Consider the following 22,526-nt stretch of genomic DNA (forward strand, 5'->3'; position numbering starts at 1 on the left):
GCAGAAAATGTAGCAAAGCAAATAACTTTTTGTCCTGAATACAAAGTGTTATGTTTGGGTAAATCCAATAAAACACATTACTGAATACCACACTCCATATTTTCAAGCACAGTGGTGGCCACATAATGTTATGGGTGTGCTTGTAATTGTTAAGGACTGGGGAGTTTTTCAGGATAAAAAAGAAATGGAATGGAGCTAAGCACAGGATCCTATAGGAAAATCTGGTTCAGTCTATTTTCCACCAGACACTAGGAGATTAATTCAACTTTAAGCAGGACAATAACCTAAAACACAAGGCCACATCTGCACTGGATTTGCTTACTAAGAAGGCAGTGAATGTTGCTGAGTTGGCGAGTTACAGTTTTGACTTAAATCTGATTGAAAATCTATGGCAAGACCTGAAAATGGTTGTCTGACAATGATCAACAACTAATTTGACTGAGTTTGAAAAAATACATTGAAAATAATGGGAAAATGTTGCACAATCCAGGTGTGGAAAGCACTTAGAGACTTACCTAGAAAGACTCACAGCTATAATCGCTGCCAAAGGTTATTCTAACATGTATTGACTCAGGAGGTTGAATACTTATATAATCAAGATACTGTATATTAGTGTTTCTTAAAAAAAAAATGGGGAAAATGTTAGCTTTTTTTTACCACTTTGACATTGCAGAGTATTTTGTGTAGATCGTTGACAAAAAATTACAATTACATCAATGTTAATCCCACTTTGTAACACAACAAAATGTGGACAAAGTCAAGGGGTGTGAATACTTTCTGAACGCACTATAGATAATCTCTCGTCACCAACAGAGGGCAGTGTAAGCTATGTCATAAAATAGTGAGTCCTGCCAGTTTCAAAATGCTGAAAAATTCCAACTCTATCTCTATCTCTGAGTTAGACATCACCTCTCAGGCACGTTGTTCCCAGGACAGATTACTCACATGACATGTCACACAGTGCCCTCATGACCTACTGCTTTCATAGCTGAAACAAGATCTAGGATAAACTATAGTTTTAACTATGCTTTGTGGAAAGTAAAACATTATTCCGGGGGAAGAAATAGTTACTTTGGCGGTGACAACTATTTGAATCCCCATAAATAACTACTTTTTAAAACTACTAGAATACAGATTTCAGAAAGTGACTACTTTTAAAAACTACACTGAACAAAAATATAAACCTAACATGCAACAATTTCAAAGATTTTACTGAGTTACAGTTCATATAAGGAAATCAGTCAATTGAAATAAATAAATGAGGTCCTAATCTATGGATTTCACATGACTGAGAATACAGATATGCATCTGTTGGTCACAGATACAGTACCTTAAAAAAAAGGGATAGGGGCGTGGATCAGAAAACCAGTCAGTATCTGGTGTGACCATTTTCCTTATGCAGCGCAACACATCTCCTTTACATAGAGTTGATCAGGCTGTTGATTGTGGCCTGTGGAATGTTGTCCCACTCCTCTTCAATGGCAGTGTGAAGTTGCTGGATATTGATGGGAACTGTAACACGTGGTCGTACACGTCAATCCAGAGCATCCCAAACATGCTCAATGGTTGACCTGTCTGGTGGGTATGCAGGCCATGGAAGAACTGGGACATTTTCAGCTTCCAGGAATTGTGTACAGATCTTTGCTACATGGGGCAATGCATTATCATGCTGAAACATGATGGGATGGCGCCGGATGAATGGCACGACAATGGGCCTCAGGATCTCAGATGTGGAGGTCCTGGGCTGTCGTCGTTACCCGTGGTCTGTGGTTGTGAGGCCGGTTAGACGTACTGCCAAATTCTCTGAAAAAACATTGGAGACGGCTTAGGGTAAAGAAATGTACATTCAATTCTCTGGCAACAGCTCTGGTGGACATTCCTGCAGTCAGCATGCCAATTGCACACTCCCTCAACTTGAGACATCTGTGGCATTGTGTTGTGTGACAAAACTGCACATTTTAGAGTGGCCTTTTATTGTCTCCAGCATAAGGTGCACCTGTGCAATGGTCATGCTGTTTAATCAGCTTCTTGATATGCCACACCTGTTAGGTGGATGGATTTTCTTGGCAAAGGAGAAATGCTCACTAACAGGGATGTAAACAAATTTGTGCACAACATTTGAAAGAAATAGGCTTTTTGTGTGTATGGAATATTTCTGGGATCTTTTATTTCAGCTCATGAAACATGGGACCAACACTTTATATGTTGCATTCATATTTTTGTTCAGTATATTTGAATACAGTTCACAGAAAGTAACTACTTTTTGTAAAATACTTCAATACAGATCTCAGGAAGTGACTACCTTTCTGAAACTATCGGATTGGCTGCTTTCAACTAATGGCAGGGCTGTATCTAGAACTGCATGTTGAAGATAGAATGAATAGAGCACACACAATCTCCTATACTGTTGCAATCGATCTGACAGTCATATCTTAACCGCTTTGTTCCAAAACACTATATACATTATCCATTTAAAATGATATGTTTATAAAACATGTATCCATAGGCTGCCACAAATACATACAGAGTTTAAGTGATGAATTCAATACAAGCAGAAAAATTAAATAAAAAAAGAAGTGTGCCTCCAGCCCCAACCTCCCCCCAGTCCTGGAAACCATGTTTCCCATTTCCCTTCCCACTCCACCTAGCGACTAGGGTTGCTAATCACTCTACCCGCCTCCTGTGCATTTCACGCACGACAGTTTCTAGGGTTTATCAAGAAGGGTGTGACAAGCACAAAACATCTTGTCAGCGACAGTCCTGTGGGCAAAAACAGCTCGTGGATGAGAGGTCGAGGGAGAATGGCAATAATCGTGCAAGATAACAGGCATGCCACAAACAGCCAAATAACGACGCAGTACAACGGTGGTGTGCAGAACGGCATCTCTGAATGAACAACTCGTCGGTGCTTGTCATGGATGGGCTATTGCAGCAGATGACCACTCCTATCAACTAAACGCAAGAAGAAGCAGTTTCTGTGGGTACGCAATCACTAACACTGGAAAATTAAGGAGTGGACAATAATAGGAGTGCGCAATTGTGTGCAATAATAGGACCAAAGCCTAGTTACATTGTTTAATGAATATATCAGTTAAGTCCACCTCTACCAGAGTGCACTATAGCTTACTTTGCCATATACAGTAGGCCTACCAGTCAAAAGTTTGGACACACCTACTCATTCAAGGGTTTATCTTTATTTTTGCTATTTTCTACATTGTAGAATAATAGTGAAGACATCAAAACTATGAAATAACACTTATGGAATCATGTAGTAACCAAGGGTGTTACACAAAATATATTTTAAATTTGAGATTCTTCAAAGTAGCCACCCTTTGCCTTGATGACAGCTTTGCACGATCTTGGCATTCTCTCAACCAGCTTCATGAGGTAGTCACCTGGAATGTATTTCAAATACCAGGTGTGCCTTGTTAAAAGTTAGTTTGTGGAATTCCTTTCCTTCTTAATGCGTTTGAGCCAGTCAGTTATGTTGTGACAAAGTAGGGGTGGTATACAGAATATAGCCCTATTTGGTAAAAGACCAAGTCCATATTATGGCAAGAACAGCTAAAATAAGCAAAGAGAAACGGCAGTCCATCATTACTTTAAAACATGAAGGTCAGTCAATCTGGAAAATTTCAAGAACTTTTAAAGTTTCTTCAAGTGGAGTCACAAAAACCATCAAGAGCTATGATTAAACTGGCTCTCAGAAAGACCGCCACAGGAAATGAAGACCCAGAGTTACTTCTGCTGCAGAGGACAAGTTCCTTAGAGTTACCAGCCTCCTAAATTGCAGCCCAAATAAATGCTTCACAGAGTTCAAGTAACAGACACATCTCAACATCAACTGTTCAGTGGAGACTGGGTGAATCAGGCCTTTATGGTCGAATTGCTGCAAAGAAACCACTACTAAAGGACACCAATAAGAAGAGACTTGCTTGGGCCAAGAAACACGAGCAATGGACATTAGACCGGTGGAAATCTGTCCTTTGGTCTGAGGAGTCCAAATTTGCGATTTTGGTTCATACCGCCATGTCTTTGTGAGTCGCAGAGTAGGTGAACCGATGATCTATGATTTATTTCGAATTCAAGGCACACTTAACCAGCATGGCTACCACAGCCTTCTGCAGCGATACGCCATCTCATTTGGTTTGCACTTAGTGTCACTATAATTTGTTTTTCAACAGGCCAAGGTATATATGACCAAGAAGGAGAGTGCTGGAGTGCTGCATCAGATGACCTGGCCCCCACAATCACCCGACCTTAACACAATTGAGATGGTTTGGGATGAGTTGGACCGCAGAGTGAAGAAAAAGCCAATAAGTGCTCAGCATATGTGGGAACTCCTTCAAGACTGTTGGAAAAGCATTCCAGGTGAAGCTGGTTGAGAGAATGCCAAGAGTGTGCAAAGCTGTCATCAAGGCAAAGGGTGGCTACTTTGAAGAATCTCAAATATTAAATATATTTTGATTTGATTAACACTTTTTTGGTTAGAACATGATTCCATATGTGTTATTTCATAGTTTTGATGTCTTCACTATTATTCTACAATGTAGAAAATAGTAAAGATAAAGAAAAACCCTTGAATGAGTAGGTGTGTCCAAACTTTTGACTGGTACTGTACATTTTGAAACCACACTGTGGATTTTATCCCAAAAGCCAGAAGGGGAAGACAAGAGAAGCATTGAACTACACACATTAAACTGTGGCAATATATTCATTTTGACAATAGACATTCTGCAGGTTAAAGCAACTGGAATATTAGTCCATCTACTGAGGTTGGATTGAATTGATTTGAGCGTTCTGTTAAAGTTTTTGGAAATGGTTTTATCTAAGGATGGAAATATATCTATTCCCAAATATTTAAATAAGTAGTGATGGGTTCGGGATCTTGAGAGGCAGTAGGGCAGATTTTGTTCAATTTATTTTATTACTTGAGATGGAGCTGAATTTGTCTATGAAGATTTTGGGAGGGATTGAGATACATTATCTAGACAAAAGTAATATATCGTTGTCATATAATGAGACTACGTGATCTGTAGAATTGAAAGATATTTGTGTAATTTCTTTCGATTGTTGAATTGCCTGAGCCAGGGGCTCCATAGACAATAAAAATAGCAGTGGTGAGATGGGATCACCTTGCCTTCCACTTCTAGTTATTCTGAACAGAACAGTTATTGCCTGTTATTGTAGTTATTGCCTGTTATTAATATGGGTGAGGGACTGGCATACAGTATTTTAAACATATTAATGAAATTGGAGCCAACTCCCATATGTTCCAAAACCGACCAAAGATATAACCATTCTAGTCAATCAAAAGCTTTTTCTGCATCGAGAGATAGAACTGCCCAAGGAGCTTTGGTTCTGATGAAGCATGTAAGATATGTAATAGGCAACGGAGGATAATAGTTTTTTTAACAAACCCGCTTTGGTCTAGATGTACCAATTTGGGTAAGTAAGTTTAGAGACTGGGCGACAGAATTTTAAAAAATAATTTCATTTCTGTGTTTATCAAAGCTAGAGGGCGATAATGAGTGCACTAGATGGCGTCCTTACCTTTTTTATAAAAATTAAGTTAGTGCTGTATTTGCATCTCTTCCAAATTAACCTTTGTGAACAGCTGTATTAATCATTTTAAACAACACCAGACCTAACTGGTTCCAACATTTTAAATATCCCTCAGGAGGAATACTGTCACAACCAGGTGATTTGCCTTTAATCATGTTATCCAATGCCCTTTTGAGGTCATGGAGAGAGATTTGGGCTCCCAGCAACCCGGCTTCCTCAGTTTAGAGAAGAGGAGTTCTTATATCTTTTAAAAATGACTCGATCTGGCTTGGTGTGGATTTACAATCAGAGGTGTACAATTCTTTATAGAAATGGGATAATCTTTGGTTGATTAATATGGGTTCTGATAGTAATTCACCTGATTCAGATTCGATAGTTGCAATATTGCTAATTGATCATTACGGCAAAGCTCGTTAGCCAGTAGACAACTGGGTCGATTACCATGGAAGTAATGGTTGAGTCTAACTTGATGGATGGCAAATTCTGCTCTCTGTCTAATGAATAAATTTAGTTCTGTCTTGACTTTGAAGAGAGTAGTTGCTATCTGGTCTGAAAAAAGTTGTTAGAACTCGTCATTAACTTTTCCAATTCTGATATCATCTTTAATTGTGATTTATTCAGCCCATATACCGATCCTGTAGAGGTTAAAACAATGCATTGTAACCTCTACAGGATAGGTGTCCTCTCCCACAGGACGGTTGAGCTAACGTGTGCTAATGTGATTAGCATGAGATTGTAAGTAACAAGAACATTTCAAAGGCCATAGACATTTCTGATATGGGCAGAAAGCTTAAATTCTTGTTAATCTACCTGCACTGTCCAATTTACAGTAGCTATTACAGTGAAAGAATACCATGCTATTGTTTGAGGAGAGTGCACAGTTATGAACTTGAAAATTTCATTAATAAACCAATTAGGCACATTTGAGCAGACTTTTTGAACAGAAATGCAATGGTTTACTGGATCAGTCTAAAACTTTGCACATACACTGCTGCCATCTAGTGGCCATAATCTAAATTGCACCTAAGATGGAATAATACAGTGTGGCCTCTCTCTTGCATTTCAAAATTTTTAAAGCATGTTTTTTTCTTTGTATTATCTTTTACCAAATCTAATGTGTTATATTCTCCTATATTAATTTCACATTTCCACAAACTTCAAAGAGTTTCCTTTCAAATGGTATCAAGAATATGCATATCCTTGCTTCAGGTCCTGAGCTACAGGCAGTTAGATTTGGGTTGTTATTTTAGGCGTAAAAAAAAAGGGTCCGATCCTTAGATAAAACCTTATGGTGTCCCATAAAATCTGAGGAGGATTGAGTGAATTTTTATTAATCATTATAAATCAATTTCAAAATGTTCACAGAAAGTAGGATTTTGTAGTAAGGAAACATTAAATTGCCATCTTGTGGCTCTTTTAGGAGATTCTGGAATGTGTAGCTGGCAGTAATAATCATGATGATCAGATAAGAAAATATACATTTGACATATGAGCCTGACTAAAGACAATAGAGGAGATGATAATAAAACTAAATCGATTTGGCAGAATGTTTTGTGCCTGTTTGAATAGAAAGTGTACTCTTCTGCTTTTGGATTATGAGCTCGCCAGGCATCAATCATAGAGTATATGTTGAGAGCCTTGGTTCCCGGTGGATTTTAGTTGGTCTTATTAGATTTGTCCCTTATGTCCAGAATGGTAGGGGTGTGCTGAGTAGTCGGACAAAACAGTATCATAAAGGACATTGGGCAATTTTATGGATACGATTATGAACCGAGTATTTTTTTTTAATTTTCAGGTGCCAGCACTCATCTTTCGCATGTCAGTCAGACAAATCCAAGGTTCTACATGGTCTAATTAACTCAACTATCAAGCTATCAATATGCATAATATCTAACAAGTGGGACAAGGGTAGGGAAAAAAGTTGAAAAGCTGATGAGCAATCTGACAGTGACAGCAAACTTTGCTACCCGCTGAAGTTTTGTCTGACTACTCGCACAGACAACCCCCCCCCCCCTAATCCTAATCTGCTGCTTTTTTGCAGTGAGAATGTGCAGCGAGACATTTTAGGCATGTTAAAACACTTCCGTTTTTTCAAATCATGAGTATCATCTGATCCCACTATCAACTGTCAATTTACGGATACGAGTATGGCTATGTCGGCACACCCCTAAAGAATGGCATTCATGTCTGTCCCATTAACCAGTTGGAATTCAGTTAATTCTAACATGCTGTTCAAATAATCCAAAAACATAGGATCATATTAATTTGGAGCATACACATTAATAAAGGCAATGTACTTTCCATTATGGATACAGTTGAGGAAAGTGATTCTGCCTTCTTGGTCTTCACCTTTACCAAGGATGGGGATTTATGTCATTATGATTACACCATTAGTTCTGTTTGGGGCTGATGAAAAAGCAGCAAGTTTATACAAATGGTTCTCTATTCTGTGTGCTTTTGGAGCAGGTGTGTTGGAGCATTATATCAATATAGTTTCTTGCTAGAATATCAAGACAGCTGGAACACTTGCTAAGAATATTAAGGCCTTTCAAATTCCACAAGAGAATAGCTAGTGTTGCCATTGTTTTTCTAAAATGTCATTGTTTTCTTTAGTATTGAAACGTGTGCACTGAGAGTCGGGAAACAAGTTCATGGAGTGAGTGTTTTAATAAATAAACACAACTAAATACAAAACAAGAAACACAAACAATGCACAGACATGACACTGGAACAGAAACAATGACGCTTGGGGAAGGAACCAAAGGGAGTGACATATATAGTATAGTAATAGGTCAGATATGTTAATAATAGGTCATCAATTTTATTTTCTAGCGATTGCACGTTAGCAAGGAGAATGGAAGGCATTGGGAGTTTACTCGCTCGCCTCTGGCTTCTCAGAAGGATTATCGATCTGCGTCCCCTTTTCTGGTGTCTTTTCTTCACGCAAAAGGAGTGGATCTGGGCCTGTTTCAGTGAAAGCAGGATATCCTTCTCGTCGGACTCGTTAAAAGAAAAAGTTTCTTCCAGTCCGTGGAAAGTAATCGCTTTTCTGATGTCCAGAAGTTATTTTTGGTCATAAGAGATGGTAGCAGCAACATTATGTACGCAATAAGTTAAAAAATAAGTTACACAAAATGCAAAATAAAAATAAAAAATTGCACAATTGGTTGGGAGAATGTAAAACGTCAGCCATGTTTTTCTGCACCATTTTAATCATCTTATCCTACCAACGGGACATTAAAAACTGTAACATCCTATGTTTCACCGAGACGTGGCTGAATGAAGAAATGGACAATATAGAGCTGGCGGGATTTTCCATGCACCGGCATAACAGAGACGCTACCTCTGGTAAGACGAGGGGTGGGGGTGTGTGTCTTTTTGTCAATAACAGCTGGTGTACGATGTCTAATATTAAAGAAGACTCGAGGTATTGCTCGCCTGAGGTAGAGTACCTTATGATAAGTTGTCGACCACACTATCTACCAAGAGAGTTCTCATCTGTATTATTTGTAGTTGTCTATTTACCACCACAAAGCGAAGCTGGCACTAAGACCACTCTCAACCAACTCTATAAGGCCATAAGCAAAGAAGAAAATGCTCACCCAGAAGTGGTGCTCCTAGTGGCCGGGGACTTTAATGCAGGCAAACAGTTTTACCAAATTCTTACCAGCATGTCACATGTGCAACCAGGGGAAAAAAATCCTAGACCACCTTTACTCCACACAGAGATGCATACAAAGCTCTCCCCCACCCTCCATTTGGCAAATCTGACCACAATTCTATCCTCCTGATTCCTGCTTACAAGCAAAAACTAAAGCAGGAAGTACCAGTGACTCGCTCAATCCGGAACTGGTCAGATGACGTGAATGCTACACGACAGGACTGTTTTGCTAGCACAGACTGCAATATGTTCTGGGATTCATCCAACGGCATTGAGGAACACACCTCCTCAGTCATTGGCTTCATCAATAAGTGCATCGATGACATCGTCCCCACAGTGACTGTACGTACATATCCCAACCAGAAGCCATGGATTCCAGGCAACATACGCATCGAGCTAAAGGCTAGAGCTTCCGCTCTCAAGGAGCGGGAGACTAATCCAGACACTAGTAGGAAATTCCCCTATGCCCTCAGATGAACCATCAAGCATGCAAAGCGTCGATACAGGATAAAGATTGAATCCTACTACACCGACTCTGACGCTCATCGGATGTGGCAGGGCTTGAAAACTATTACGGACTACAAGGGGAAACCCAGATGCGAGCTGCCCAGTGACGCGAGCCTACCTTTACAAGCTAAATGCCTTTTATGCTCACTTCGAGGCAAGCAACACTGAAGCATGCACGAGAGCACCAGCTATTCTGGATGACTGTGTGATAACGCTCTCGGTAGCCGATGTGAACAAACTATTTAAACAGGTCCCATTCACAAAGTGGCTGGACCAGACGGATTATCAGGACATGTACTCAAAGCATGCGCAGACTAACTGTCAAGTGTCTTCACTGACATTTTCAACCTCTCCCTGGCTGAGTCTGTAATACCTACATGTTTCAAGCAGACCACCATAATCCCTGTGCCCAAGGAAGCGAAGGTAACCTGCCTAAATGATAACCGCCCAGTGGCACTCACGTCGGTAGCCATGAAGTGCTTTGAAAGGCTGGTCATGGCTCACATCAACAGCATCCTCCCGGACACCCTAGACCCACTCTAATTCGCATAACGCCCCAACAGATCCACAGATGACACAATCTCAATTGCACTCCACACTCGCCCTTTCTTACCTGGACAAAAGGAACACCTATGTGAGAATGCTGTTCATCAACTACAGCTCAGCATTCAACACCATAGTGCCCATGAAGCTAATCAGTAAGCTAAGGATTCTGGAACTAAACACCTCTCTCTGCAACTGGATCCTGGACTTCCTGACTGGCCGCCTCCATGTGATAAGAGTAGGCAACAATACGTCTGCCACGCTGATCCTTAACACTGGGGCCCCTCAGGGGTGTGTACTTAGTGCCCTCCTGTATTCCCTGTTCACCCACGACTGCATGGTCAAACACGACTCCAACACCATCATTAAGTTTGCTGACGACACAACAGTGGTAGACCTGATCACCGACAAAGATGAGACAGCCTATAGGGAGGAGGTCAGAGAACTGGCAGTGTGGTGCCAGGACAACAACCTCTCCCTCAATGTGAGCAAGACGAAGGAGCTGATCGTGGACTACAGGAAAAGGCGGGCCGAACAGGCCCCCATTAACATCGACGGGGCTGTAGTGGAGCGGGTTGAGAGATTCAAGTTCCTTGGTGTCCACAACACCAACGCACTATCATGGTCCAAACATACCAAGACAGTCGTGAAGAGGGCACGACAAAACCTTTTCCCCCCTCAGGAGACTGAAAAGATTTGGCATGGGCCCCCAGATCCTCAAAAAGTTCTACAGCTGCACCATCGAGAGCATCCTGACCGGTTGCATCACCGCCTGGTATGGCAACTGCTCAGCATCTGACCGTAAGATGCTACAGAGGGTAGTGTGAATGGCCCAGTACAAGCTTCCTGCCATCCAGGACCTATAAATAGACGGTGTCAGAGGAAAGCCCATAAAATTGTCAAAGACTCCAGTCACCCAAGTTATAGACTGTTTTCTCTGCTACCACACGGCAAGCGGTACCGGAGTGCCAAGACTAGGACCAAAAGGCTCCTCAACAGCTTCTACCCCCAAGCCATTAGACTGCTGAACAATTCATAAAAATCGCCACCGGACATATTACACGGGCCTATCTCCTTTTGAGTGTTCCTTGGGGTATCAGCCCCCGCTCTTCCCCAAGCAGGAGGAAGAGGTCAGCATTCCTTCTGCCCAGATGTTTGTCCGCCGCTGTCATCATACCTGGAGGAGAGCTCGGTCGGCCCTCCTCAAGACCACCTCCAGATATCGACAACAAGTGGATCTCCATCGGACCCCGGCTCCCCTTCATCATCTTGGGCAGAAGGTATGGCTATCCACCCGGGAACTGCCCTTCCGGTTGGAATCCCGCAAGTTCTCCCCCCGGTTTATTAGCCCATTTCCCATCGACAAAATGATTAGCCCATCAGCTGTTCGTCTTCTGTTGCCACATACCCTTCGTATACATCCCACCTTTCATGTGTCCAGAGTTAAACCCATGTCTCACAGTCCTTTGTCTCCTGTTTTTCTAGGCCCACACCTCTCCCTGTCTCATCGATGGCCAACCGGCTTACACGGTGAGGCGTCTCCTGAAGTTTCGACCTCGGGGCAGGGGGTTCCAGTACCTGGTTGCCTGGGAGGGTTATGGCACGGAGGAGAGGTGCTGGGTCCCCGCCAGGGACATCCTCGACCCAGGCCTCATTGCGGATTTTCAACGCCGACACCCCGGTCAACCAGATATGCGCACAGGTAGGACACCAGGACACCCCCCCTCTAGGGGCGCCACCACCCTGATCTGTTTCACCTGTCTTTGTGATTGTCTCCACCCCCCTCCAGATGTCGCCCATCTTCCCCATTATCCCCTGTGTATTTATACCTGTGTTCTCTGTTTGTCTGTTGCCAGTTTGTCTTGTTTTTCAAGTCAACCAGCGTTTTTCATCTCAGCTCCTGCTTCTCCCCAGTCTCTCTTTTTCGTGCCCTCCTGGTTTTGAACCTTGCCTGCCCTGTCTCTGAGCCCGCCTGCCTGACCACTCTGCCTGCCCCTGACCCTGCCTGCCGTCCTGTACCTTTGCCCCACCTCTGGGTCTTACCTTCAAGCATGATACTTTTAACCCTATCCCAAACCTTAACCCTTACCTTAACCATTCAGAAATAGTAATCCCATGACTCTGGATCAGAAGGTTGTATGTTCGATCCCAGTCATGAACACTGTTCTTTTATTTTTATTAGAAAAAATTATATATACTGTATATGTTTTTTAACTTTTGACCACTTTTTCTCCTCAATTTCGTGATTTCCAATTAGTAGTTACAGTCTTATCCAATAGCTGAAACTCCCGTACGGACTCCTCCGAAACACAACCACGCCAAGCCTCTCTGCTTCTTGACACACTGCTCGTTTAACCCGGAAGTCAGCCGCACCAATGTGTCAGAGGAAACACCGAACAGCTAGTGACCGAAGTCAGTGTGCATGCGCCCGGCCCGCCACAAGGAGTCGCTAGAGTGCGATGGGACAAGGACATCCCAGCCGGCCTAACCCTCCCCTAACCCAGACGACGCTGGGCCAATTGTGCGCCACCTCATGAGTCTCCCAGTCGCGGTCGACTGCGACACAGCCCGGGTTCGAACCCGGATCTGTAGTGACACCTCTAGCGCTGCGATGCAGTGACGCTGCGCCACTCTGGAGGCATTTTGGGGTTTTAACCCTATCCCGAACCTTAACCCTTACTTACCTTAGTCATTCAGAAAGAGTGCCTAAACTTACCCCTTAACTTCAACATTTGACATTTGGAGAAATGGAGCGATAAAGAGCAGCAGGAGTCAACCCAGTGTGTGAAAAACACTTTGAAATTTGACATTTTGAGCAACATTGAAATTTAACGTTTGGAGAATGTGGATGAAGTTAGACTGTGAGAGTTTGTTGGTATTACCTTATGACTCAGACATTATGAAAATATATTTGTTAGTCATTTTTAAGCTGCAAAAGTGGTCTAATGAAATGTTGAGGTGATTCCATGTCCCTTATATATTTAATTGTAGGCTATAGGCTACATTAAGATTAATATCTAAGAGCCCTCCAAACCATGTGCTTATGATCATATATTTCGAATAACTTGCATATATTCAAATACATTCAAATATTATTTATTTTTCTGGACCTGTATTTAAATATCAAAGAAAATAGTTGCCTTTTAGTTTAAACTCTATTTAAACTACAGTATATTCGACTACCTTAAGTATTTAAAAAGTTGGTATTTTCAAATAAACTACAAAATGCAAAAATATTCTGCCCAGGTCTGCTGGAAACAAACATGATACAAGGTAAATTAGTACCACTACATAGTTTGAATGGGAAGTGCCCTCTGCCTGGGAGTACAGGGCTCTTACACCAATAACATGCATGCACGCACATAGACAAAAACATGCTTCCAAACACACACATACACACCAAAATAGAGCAGAGAGGTCAGACAGTGAAACATGAGGGTATTAATGTGGGGCAGTCAGTCACATAGGGCCTCAGACCAGACACACAACAGCACAGTAATGTCTGATGCGCCTCTCTCTTATCATCACATAACAAGCTAAAGAGAGTGTGAGGGTTGTTGTGTGTCAGCCAAGGTGATTCATCATGACAGCTGTGGAAAATTTGTTTGAATTACTGTGGAAATGAGAGCGTTTTCACAGCATGTCCAACAGCAGCTATTGCGTCTATGTTTGATACATGACAATGTATAAAATCCAAGTCTCCTGCATGCCACAAACAGTGTTAGCTTTCTGAGCTTAAGCTTAGACCTTAGGTCCAGGATCTACCGCAAGTCTTCACAGGTACGGTTGCATGTTCACTTATTGTGTGGATGCGTGCATATGTTTGTGTGTGTGTGGGTGTACAGTAAGACTCACCATAACCATAAGTGGTCTCATCCAGGGAGGTAGGAGGGGTGTGGAAGAGGTTTTTAATAGGGCAGCCGTCCACATCCAGCCGGGGGAGAGACACTGCGTTCTTGATGATGGGGGAGATGGGAGGGGGTGGCGGGGACAGGTCCTTCGACCCCCCCCTGGGATGCTCTGGTGTCTTCCGAACATGCCGGAGGGTCCGGGAGAAGAAAGCCCCGATCTTGTTGTCAGGACTTGTGACGGAAACATCATCCTCGTTTCCGTTGGCAGCCCCGCCGTGATTGCTAAGGAACGAAGTGTCCCCGAACACGTCCCCTCCGCGGCCCACGTGCATGGTGTGACGGAAGTCTCCCAGCGGAGGGCTGATCATGTCCAAGGTGAGGTCACCCTTGAAATGACGTTTACCGTGAGAGCCGGCCACCAGGCCCTTCAGCCCAGGGATCTTCCCCAGGTTCATGGTGATGGCAAAATTACAAAAATCCCTTTAAATCCACTGAAAGTAGGGATGGCAAAGGAATTTAAATATCTTTGGTGAAAGATTTGCTTCAGAAATTCTCCCAGGGGGATTGTGTGGCTCAAAAGTAATGATCGTGATCGTTTAGGTTTTGAATAGAATTCCACCACCAGGTCTTGTAGGGTCAACCTCAGTAATGGAGATGTCTATTGTATTCTCTTGTTATCATGTGCTGTTTGCAATTTCAGTCCCATTTTCTGCTGTTTGTTGTCATCCATACCCAGCTGGATTAAGTGGAGAGAAATGGAGGAAAAAAGTATGCAGCTCAGTTCCTGGAATCCACTGCCAGTTTGAGTGTGGTCAGAGACGCTATGCTCAACAGTTGTTTTAGGCTTTGGGTTTATAAAACATCAGCTTAGGAATAACCCGAGTTTTAGCTGCAAATATCCCTCCTGTGGTTGTACACTGGAAACATTTATTAAAAGAAAGCACAAAACGTTATTCAATTCTCTGTCTAGAAGAGGCTCAAACGCAGCTATAACAGTCCAGTAACCATGAGGGGACTTTCTATGCTAGAGACTGATTTAGTGTAAAGATGTAGAACCAGGTAGGAGATCTGACAGAACACATCACTATCTGGAACATTCAGTCATAAAGTAACTGGATCAGGTTTTTCTACAGACCCTTGCCTGCTGTTAGTCGTCAAAGTTCCGGGTTTCAAAGTCCACTGTTCTGGAACCTTCTAAATGTAGACCACAGTGACTCTCCTGTCACTGCCCTCGAGAACAAATTAAATGTAAGTCTGTTTTTTTTGTCTGAGAGTTTCAGGGTATTTTGTCTCTCTCTCGTCCTGTGTTTTGTTACAACATGAGTGCTACTTAATCATATCACATATTTCCCCGAAATACATTTGCAAAATCTCTATAAAAGCAGAGCAGAGACCCTAATTCAACACTTATAACTGATCTGACCAGAAGCCCCAAATCTTGTTTTCAAACATGAAAAATATATTCCACCAGAAAAAAACGTGTTCTATTTTTAGCCCAAAATTCATAAAATACCGACAAATGTACTGATAAGAAAATCACTTAGCTGACTTTTATTGCACAAAATACCCCAGTAAGTCAACACTGGCAGGAGGTATGCAAATAATGGACTTTTCCTGTTATCTTTATCCAGCAAAGTAATGGATATTGCTTTCTGTAATAATTTGATAGTGTAACGTACACTGACAAGGTGTTCTTGTTCTTTTTAGAGCTTTCCACTTCAGAGGCCCTCCCACGCGCGATAGCCTGTCTTCATTAATGACTTGGAGCAGACCTCTGAATGGGATTGCGTCAGGGTTAAAGCAGCCTTTTAATTTGCTCCTGACCACAGTCCCAGGCCCTCTCCTTTAGGTCTCCACTGGCTGGCGTTTTAAGAGGGGCAGCTGGTAGCAGCACAGAGGGAGGAAGCACGCCTCATACCACAGACTGGAAAGAGAGAGAGCGAGAGAGAGGAGCGAGAGAGAGATAGAGAGAGCAGTACCAGGGGTCTACTTACCAGACCAACAGACTTCTATTAGGTGTGATGTTGAATTTCAGATAGTCTTAACCTCTCGAGAGCATGAACCAGACACTCATAACCAGACTTCATATACTTACAGTTCAAGCCACCACCTCAACATCCCTGACTAACTCTCCTGTGTGACTGTGAGCTGCAGACGCAAAAGCAATCATGCAATGCTCAGCTTGTGTGTGAATGTGAAGCAAAGCAGATTCTCTCTCATGGTTGAAAGAAAGAGAAAGAGAGAGAGAGACTTTTTGACCTCTCGTCTGACTCCCGCAGACACAGCCGGAGCCCGAAGGTTTATCCCCACACGTCTTTAAAGAACGCTCCTAGATGTCTCCTAAACGTTCCAGCATCCCCCCATACCCTGCTCTGTCCTCCTCCTCTCCTTCTGATCCTTTGTTTTCAGAGTTACGCAAATCCAGCCGCCCACACTCCAGGCATCTGATAGAGCACGGCTGAAACTGAGCACCAGCTGGTTTCAGAAAAAAAGAACAAAAACAGAAGTCTCTAAAAGGTAATAAGTTTAATGCAGTAATCCGGGCGGCTGTCTGAGTTTTCAGAAGGAAAAAGGGGGGTCTCCTCAGGGGATTGGTCGTAGACTGGATTAGCCCCTAATCCATGGATCTCTTCTTCCCCTCGCCTGTCCGTCAATACTTTTTTTGGGCTCTCTCCTCCCTCTTTCTGGGCTCTGTTCTGGCACTGACCTCCCTCTCTCTGGGTCTGTGCTGGTTCTCTCCGCCAGGCCTGCTGGTTATCTGCTGGTTATCTGGGTCTGAGAAGCTACCTTCGCCTGAAAAAATGCTGTCTGCTGTGGGAGAGAGAGAGGGGAGTTGAAGTCAGAAGTTTACTTACACTTATGTTGGAGTCATTAAAACTCGTTTTTCAACCACTCCACAAATTTCTTGTTAACAAACTATAGTTTTGGCAAGTCGGTTAGGACATCTACTTTGTGCATGGCACAAGTAATTTTTCCAACAATTGTTTACAGACAGACAATTTCACTTATAATTCACTGTATCACAATTCCAGTGGGTCAGAAGTTTACATACACTAAGTTGACTGTGCCTTTAAACAGCTTGGAAAATTCCAGAAAATGAAGTCATGGCTTTAGAAGCTTCTGATAGGCTAATTGACATAATTTGAGTCAATTGGAGGTGTACCTGTGGATGTATTTCAAGGCCTACTTTCAAACTCAGTGCCTCTTAGCTTGACATCATGGAAAAATCTAAAGAAATCAGCCAAGACCCCAGAATATTTATTTTTGACCTCCACAAATCTGGTCCATCCTTGGAAGAAATTTCCAAACGCCTGAAGGTACCACGTTCATCTGTACAAACAATAGTACGCAAGTATAAACACCATGGGACCACGCAGCCATCATACCGCTCAGGAAGGAGACACGTTCTGTCTCCAAGAGATGAAGTTACTTTCGTGCGGAAAGTGCAAATCAATCCCAGAACAACAGCAAAGGAACTTGTGAAGATGCTGGAGGAAACAGGTACAAAAGTATCTATATCCACAGTAAAACGAGTCCTATATCGACATAACCTGAAAGGCCGCTCAGCAAGGAAGAAGCCACTGCTCCAAAACCGCCATAAAAAAGCCAGACTACGGTTTGCAACTGCACATTGGGACAAAGTTCGTACTTTTTGGAGAAATATCCTCTGGTCTGATGAAACAAAAATAGAACTGTTTGGCCATAATGACCATCATTATGTTTGGAGGAAAAAGGGGGAGGCTTGCAAGCCGAAGAATACCATCCCAACCGTGAAGCACGGGGGTGGCAGCATCATGTCGTGGGAGTGCTCTGCTGCAGGAGGGACTGGTGCACTTCACAAAATAGATGGCATCATGAGGTAGGAAAATTATGTGGATATATTGAAGCAACATCTCAAGACAGCAGTCAGGAAGTTAAAGCTTGGTCGCAAATGGGTCTTCCAAATGGACAATGACCCCAAGCATAATTCCAAAGTTGTGGCAAAATGGCTTAAGGACAACAAAGTCAAATTATTGGAGTGGCCATCACAAAGCCCTGACCTCAATCCTATAGAAAGTTTGTGGGCAGAACTGAAAAAGCGTGTGTGAGCAAGGAGACCTACAAACCTGACTCAGTTACACCAGCTCTGTCAGGAGGAATGGGCCAAAATTCACCCAACTTATTGTGGGAAGCTTGTGGAAGGCTAACCCGAAACGTTTGACCCAAGTTAAACAATTTAAAGGCAATGCTACCAAATACTAATTGAGTATGTAAACTTCTGACCCGCTGGGAATGTGATGAAAGAAATAAAAGCTTAAATGAATTATTCTCTCTACTATTATTCTGACATTTCACATTCTTAAAATAAAGTGGTGATCCTAACGGAACTAAGACAGGGAATTTTTACTAGGATTAAAATGTCAGGAATTATGAAAAACTGAGTTTAAATGTATTTGGCTAAGGTGTATGCAAACTTCCGACTTCAACTGTAGGTAAGACACACATATAAATATAATGAAAGATAAATCATCTGGCATTTGGAGTGCAGCTGGTACTGACAGTTGTTTTCAAAGCGCAGCTGGTACTGACAGTTGTTTTCAAAGTGCAGCTGGTACTGACAGTTGTTTTCAAAGTGCAGCTGGTACTGACAGTTGTTTTCAAAGTGCAGCTGGTACTGACAGTTGTTTTCAAAGTGCAGCTGGTACTGACAGTTGTTTTCAAAGTGCAGCTGGTACTGACAGTTGTTTTCAAAGTGCAGCTGGTACTGACAGTTGTTTTCAAAGCGCAGCTGGTACTGACAGTTGTTTTCAAAGCGCAGCTGGTACTGACAGTTGTTTTCAAAGCGCAGCTGGTACTGATAGTTGTTTTCAAAGCGCAGCTGGTACTGACAGTTGTTTTCAAAGTGCAGCTGGTACTGACAGTTGTTTTCAAAGTGCAGCTGGTACTGACAGTTGTTTTCAAAGTGCAGCTGGTACTGACAGTTGTTTTCGTTTGTATTCCATATTTTTTCCACTCCTTTCCTGCCACTACTCAAGTAGTAACTATATAATAGTTTCTGTTTGACTGTAATTCAACTGGCTAAACATAACGCAAAACTCCAAAATTACACAAGCTGAGTATTAATAAAGGGGTTTCCCAAATATCTCTTTGGTAGGCTACATCCCAGAACCATCCATCCAATCCACCCCCTCCACCATGTAGCTACCATACCTGTGAGCCAAGGTGAGGGATGGTGGATGTTCACTGCCTGGCCTGTGAGGTATGGTATGGCTACATCCCAAATGGCACCATATTACTTATATAGTCAGGTCAAAAGTAGTGCACTATGTAGTGAATAGGGTTCCATTTGGGATGCACTGTAGATGTAAACCAGAGAAGCCAGGCTCTAATAGGAGCCGTGTGTGTGTGAACACATTCCTGGGAGCAACATCACTGGACTCTCTCTCTCCATTACAACCATCACAACAGACAGAGAAGAAAAGAACCCAACCACATCCCTGATTAGAAACACCTTTAGGTCTGATCCCGCTTCCCTTCTCTGAGGCTGGCTGTGTTACAGTACTGTATGAAGATCTCATGGTTTGGAGAGATACAGTTGGCACACACATGCAAAAAAAAACACACGGCTAGATCAATGGACTGGAGAGATACTGTACTGTACTCTCAATCATCATTTATTGAATCGAATGAGTCAAGATTTTATACAGAATTATGTTTTGTTGGGTATACCAACCAGCATTTGACCCCTCTCCTCCTTTCCAAACTCCGGTCCTATTGTAAGTCCCGTACTCACTAACTAAGTTAACCAGGTGAACAAACATACAAGATAAGGCTGCATTTTTTCACTCCCCCGCCACATCCAAATAATTTATCTTCCCCTTAGCTGTGCTCTATTTGAATCCAAGGAAAACACTTCCCCTAAGCCAATCATTTTTTTAATGCTTCTTCAACAAACATCCATAGGCTCTTGAAGAATCTATCCTTCCTTCATTCTTTGTCCTCCTTTTCCCCCCTTTCAGCGCTCTCTCCCACCTCCCTCACTCTCTCTCTACCCCTCTTTCTCTCTATTTGTCATTTGCCATGCTGTTGTGGACAGACTTTGAGGGGGTCAGGGAAGGAATGAGTCAGGCCCATTTGGTGAGATTGACAGGCCATGATGGAGCATGTATCCCCTACCCTTTATGTGTGGCAACCAAGACACCAACAACAAGTAGCCTCAGGTGTTAAAACAGACAGTGCGCCCATACTGGGAGTTCACGCCTCCTAAACTGAACTCTTTCCTGGCTGCGTTAATCAAAGATGGTGGATAAATGAAGATAGTTCACTCAGGCCGTTTACCATTGAATTATTTTCTGTCTGCTTAACGGGATGGCTCTCCCATAGATACCAATGCGATAGCATCTGGGTCTGGTCTGATTAGGTCATTGACTTCAATGTAAGCAGAAAAAAACCTGCGAGTGGGGTGTCTCGCTTCCTCTGCTGTCTCTGGCATCAATGACACGGGTCACATTGGAGGAAGGTGGGGCACAGGTACAATTGTCCAGAGTTAAAATGAAGGAATCTCATTGGATGAGGCCAACAGGGAAGGAATGCCCCAAATCTACATTCCAATACCTCATCATCAGGTGTTTGCTTGGTTATTCTGGTTCAATATGCATGAGTAAGGCCGGCGGCAGGCCAAAATTGAAAAACAAAAATCAATAGAGGCATGCGGATGGTCAAACAGGTCTACTGTGGCCATGCATGAGCTAGAGTTGATCCAGCAGACCTGCCTGGTGTTGCAGGCAGAGCGCCAGGAAAACATTGCTATTATCACAGAGCCTGCCCTCTTCATTGATCTGTCTTGTGTGTGAAGCTAACACGCTCTCCAACCAATTGTATTGGCTGATCTCCCTAATGAGGTCAGAGTAATGAGAGCTCTGTTATGTGGTGTTGCTACCCTTGACATGTGGAGCAGGGGCTGCATGATTAACTTGTCAATATGTGAGTCAGGGGGTCCCCTACAGTTTAATAACCATGCTTTTAAACAAGTCATTTTAATGAATAGTTGAATCCTCAATGGTAAATGTTCTGATTCACCCCATAAAACATCAGATGAGCATATGCAGAATGCAGACCACAGGAGAGGATAGATTCATATAATTTGTGGACAATATTTTTCATCTGCTAAGACCTAAGCATAGACCAGTGATATATTGCAACACAAGCAACCCTAAATATAATGCAGGACAGATTATGTTTCATGCCAAATGATCTATGGATAGTCACCCACAAAACCTTCAGCACAATAACAAATGTGCATGTTAGGCTACAGTTAGGCTACAGAGCCATAGAACCGTATACATCGGCAGCCTATGGCTCATAATTTCAGATATCAAATATGATGACTTGATTGTGAATAGACAGCAAGAGAACATTAAACAATTGAACAACAAAAAAGTTTTCCTCCATACTTTATTTTCAGTTGACACAGAGTCTATTGATATTTGAGAGATTACATTTATAGAAGGCTAATTAATAGCCTTAATATTTATTCAAGACAAGAAGAAAAAAGTTGAGCGTAAAGAAAAACTTACCTGGGCAAGTAGACTGAGACGTTCACACAGTTAGAATACGATTAAAAACCAGTACTTTTTATGATAACCCCAAAAATCCGTATTTATAATGAAGTATCATGAAGTAGTGTGAGTTCTACTAGCCGGTCTTGTAACCGGACAGTACTGCTAGCGCGTTCAGCTTCAGTAGAATGAGCTTGAGTAGGCGGTGAAGAATGGGGCGGGCTACTCAAAAACTGATGACGAGGCCATCATCGAATCAGCAGCAGCGAAGCAGGCAAGAGGAATTTACTGTATGAAGTAGCTAGTGATACGCGGGTTGACTCATAACCTGCAGTCCCGCAGTTATATGCAGGTTTAGGGTCAAACAGGCTATAATTTCGTTAATTTGGAGTATAATTTATGTTTTATTTTACGTATTCACAAAAATCCATTATGTTATTACTTTTTACTTTGTTTTGCTTTAGGCTTATTTAATCATGCTTTAAATTCATTTAATCTAGAAAATGCTCCAATTGGTGCACAAACTCAAAACTTAAGTAGTATTTTTCTTTGCTTTGAAAAGATGCCACATAAAGACATAGAGACATAGAAACAACATTTAAAAAAATATCCTATACCATACCTGGAACATCTGCAAATAGACAGGGAGAGATACTGGAAGAAAAAAGAGAAGGGAGAAGTGAAATCTATCTCTGAGCTTACAAAGCAAGAACAAAGAAGCAAGAGGAGGCCATGGAAATGTAACCAACGGAATAGAAGACAGATTTTAAAGAGAACAGTTGCAATGGAGACCTACCTATCAGGAGACACACCACCTCAGTCACCAGATGATTTGCAGCCAGAACATGAGGCCAACATACC

General features: G+C 42.4%; 1 protein-coding gene across 1 annotated transcript in view; it reads right to left on the reverse strand.

Annotated features, from left to right (window-relative positions):
* LOC106589541 (cdc42 effector protein 1) overlaps positions 1 to 21,864 on the reverse strand; it is a 24,643-nt gene extending 2,779 nt beyond the window's left edge. The window contains exons 1-2 of the mRNA XM_014179650.3: positions 21,684 to 21,864; positions 14,132 to 16,938 (exon numbers count right to left, since the gene is read on the reverse strand). Of these exons, the coding sequence (XP_014035125.1) occupies positions 14,132 to 14,582 (451 nt within the window). The 5' untranslated portion in view covers positions 14,583 to 16,938; positions 21,684 to 21,864. The remainder of the gene's footprint in view (positions 1 to 14,131; positions 16,939 to 21,683) is intronic.
* Positions 21,865 to 22,526: the final 662 nt, after the last annotated feature.

The sequence above is a fragment of the Salmo salar genome, chromosome 28 (assembly GCF_965601325.2).
Source record: "Salmo salar chromosome 28, fSalSal1, whole genome shotgun sequence".
Classification (NCBI taxonomy): Eukaryota; Metazoa; Chordata; class Actinopteri; order Salmoniformes; family Salmonidae; genus Salmo; species Salmo salar.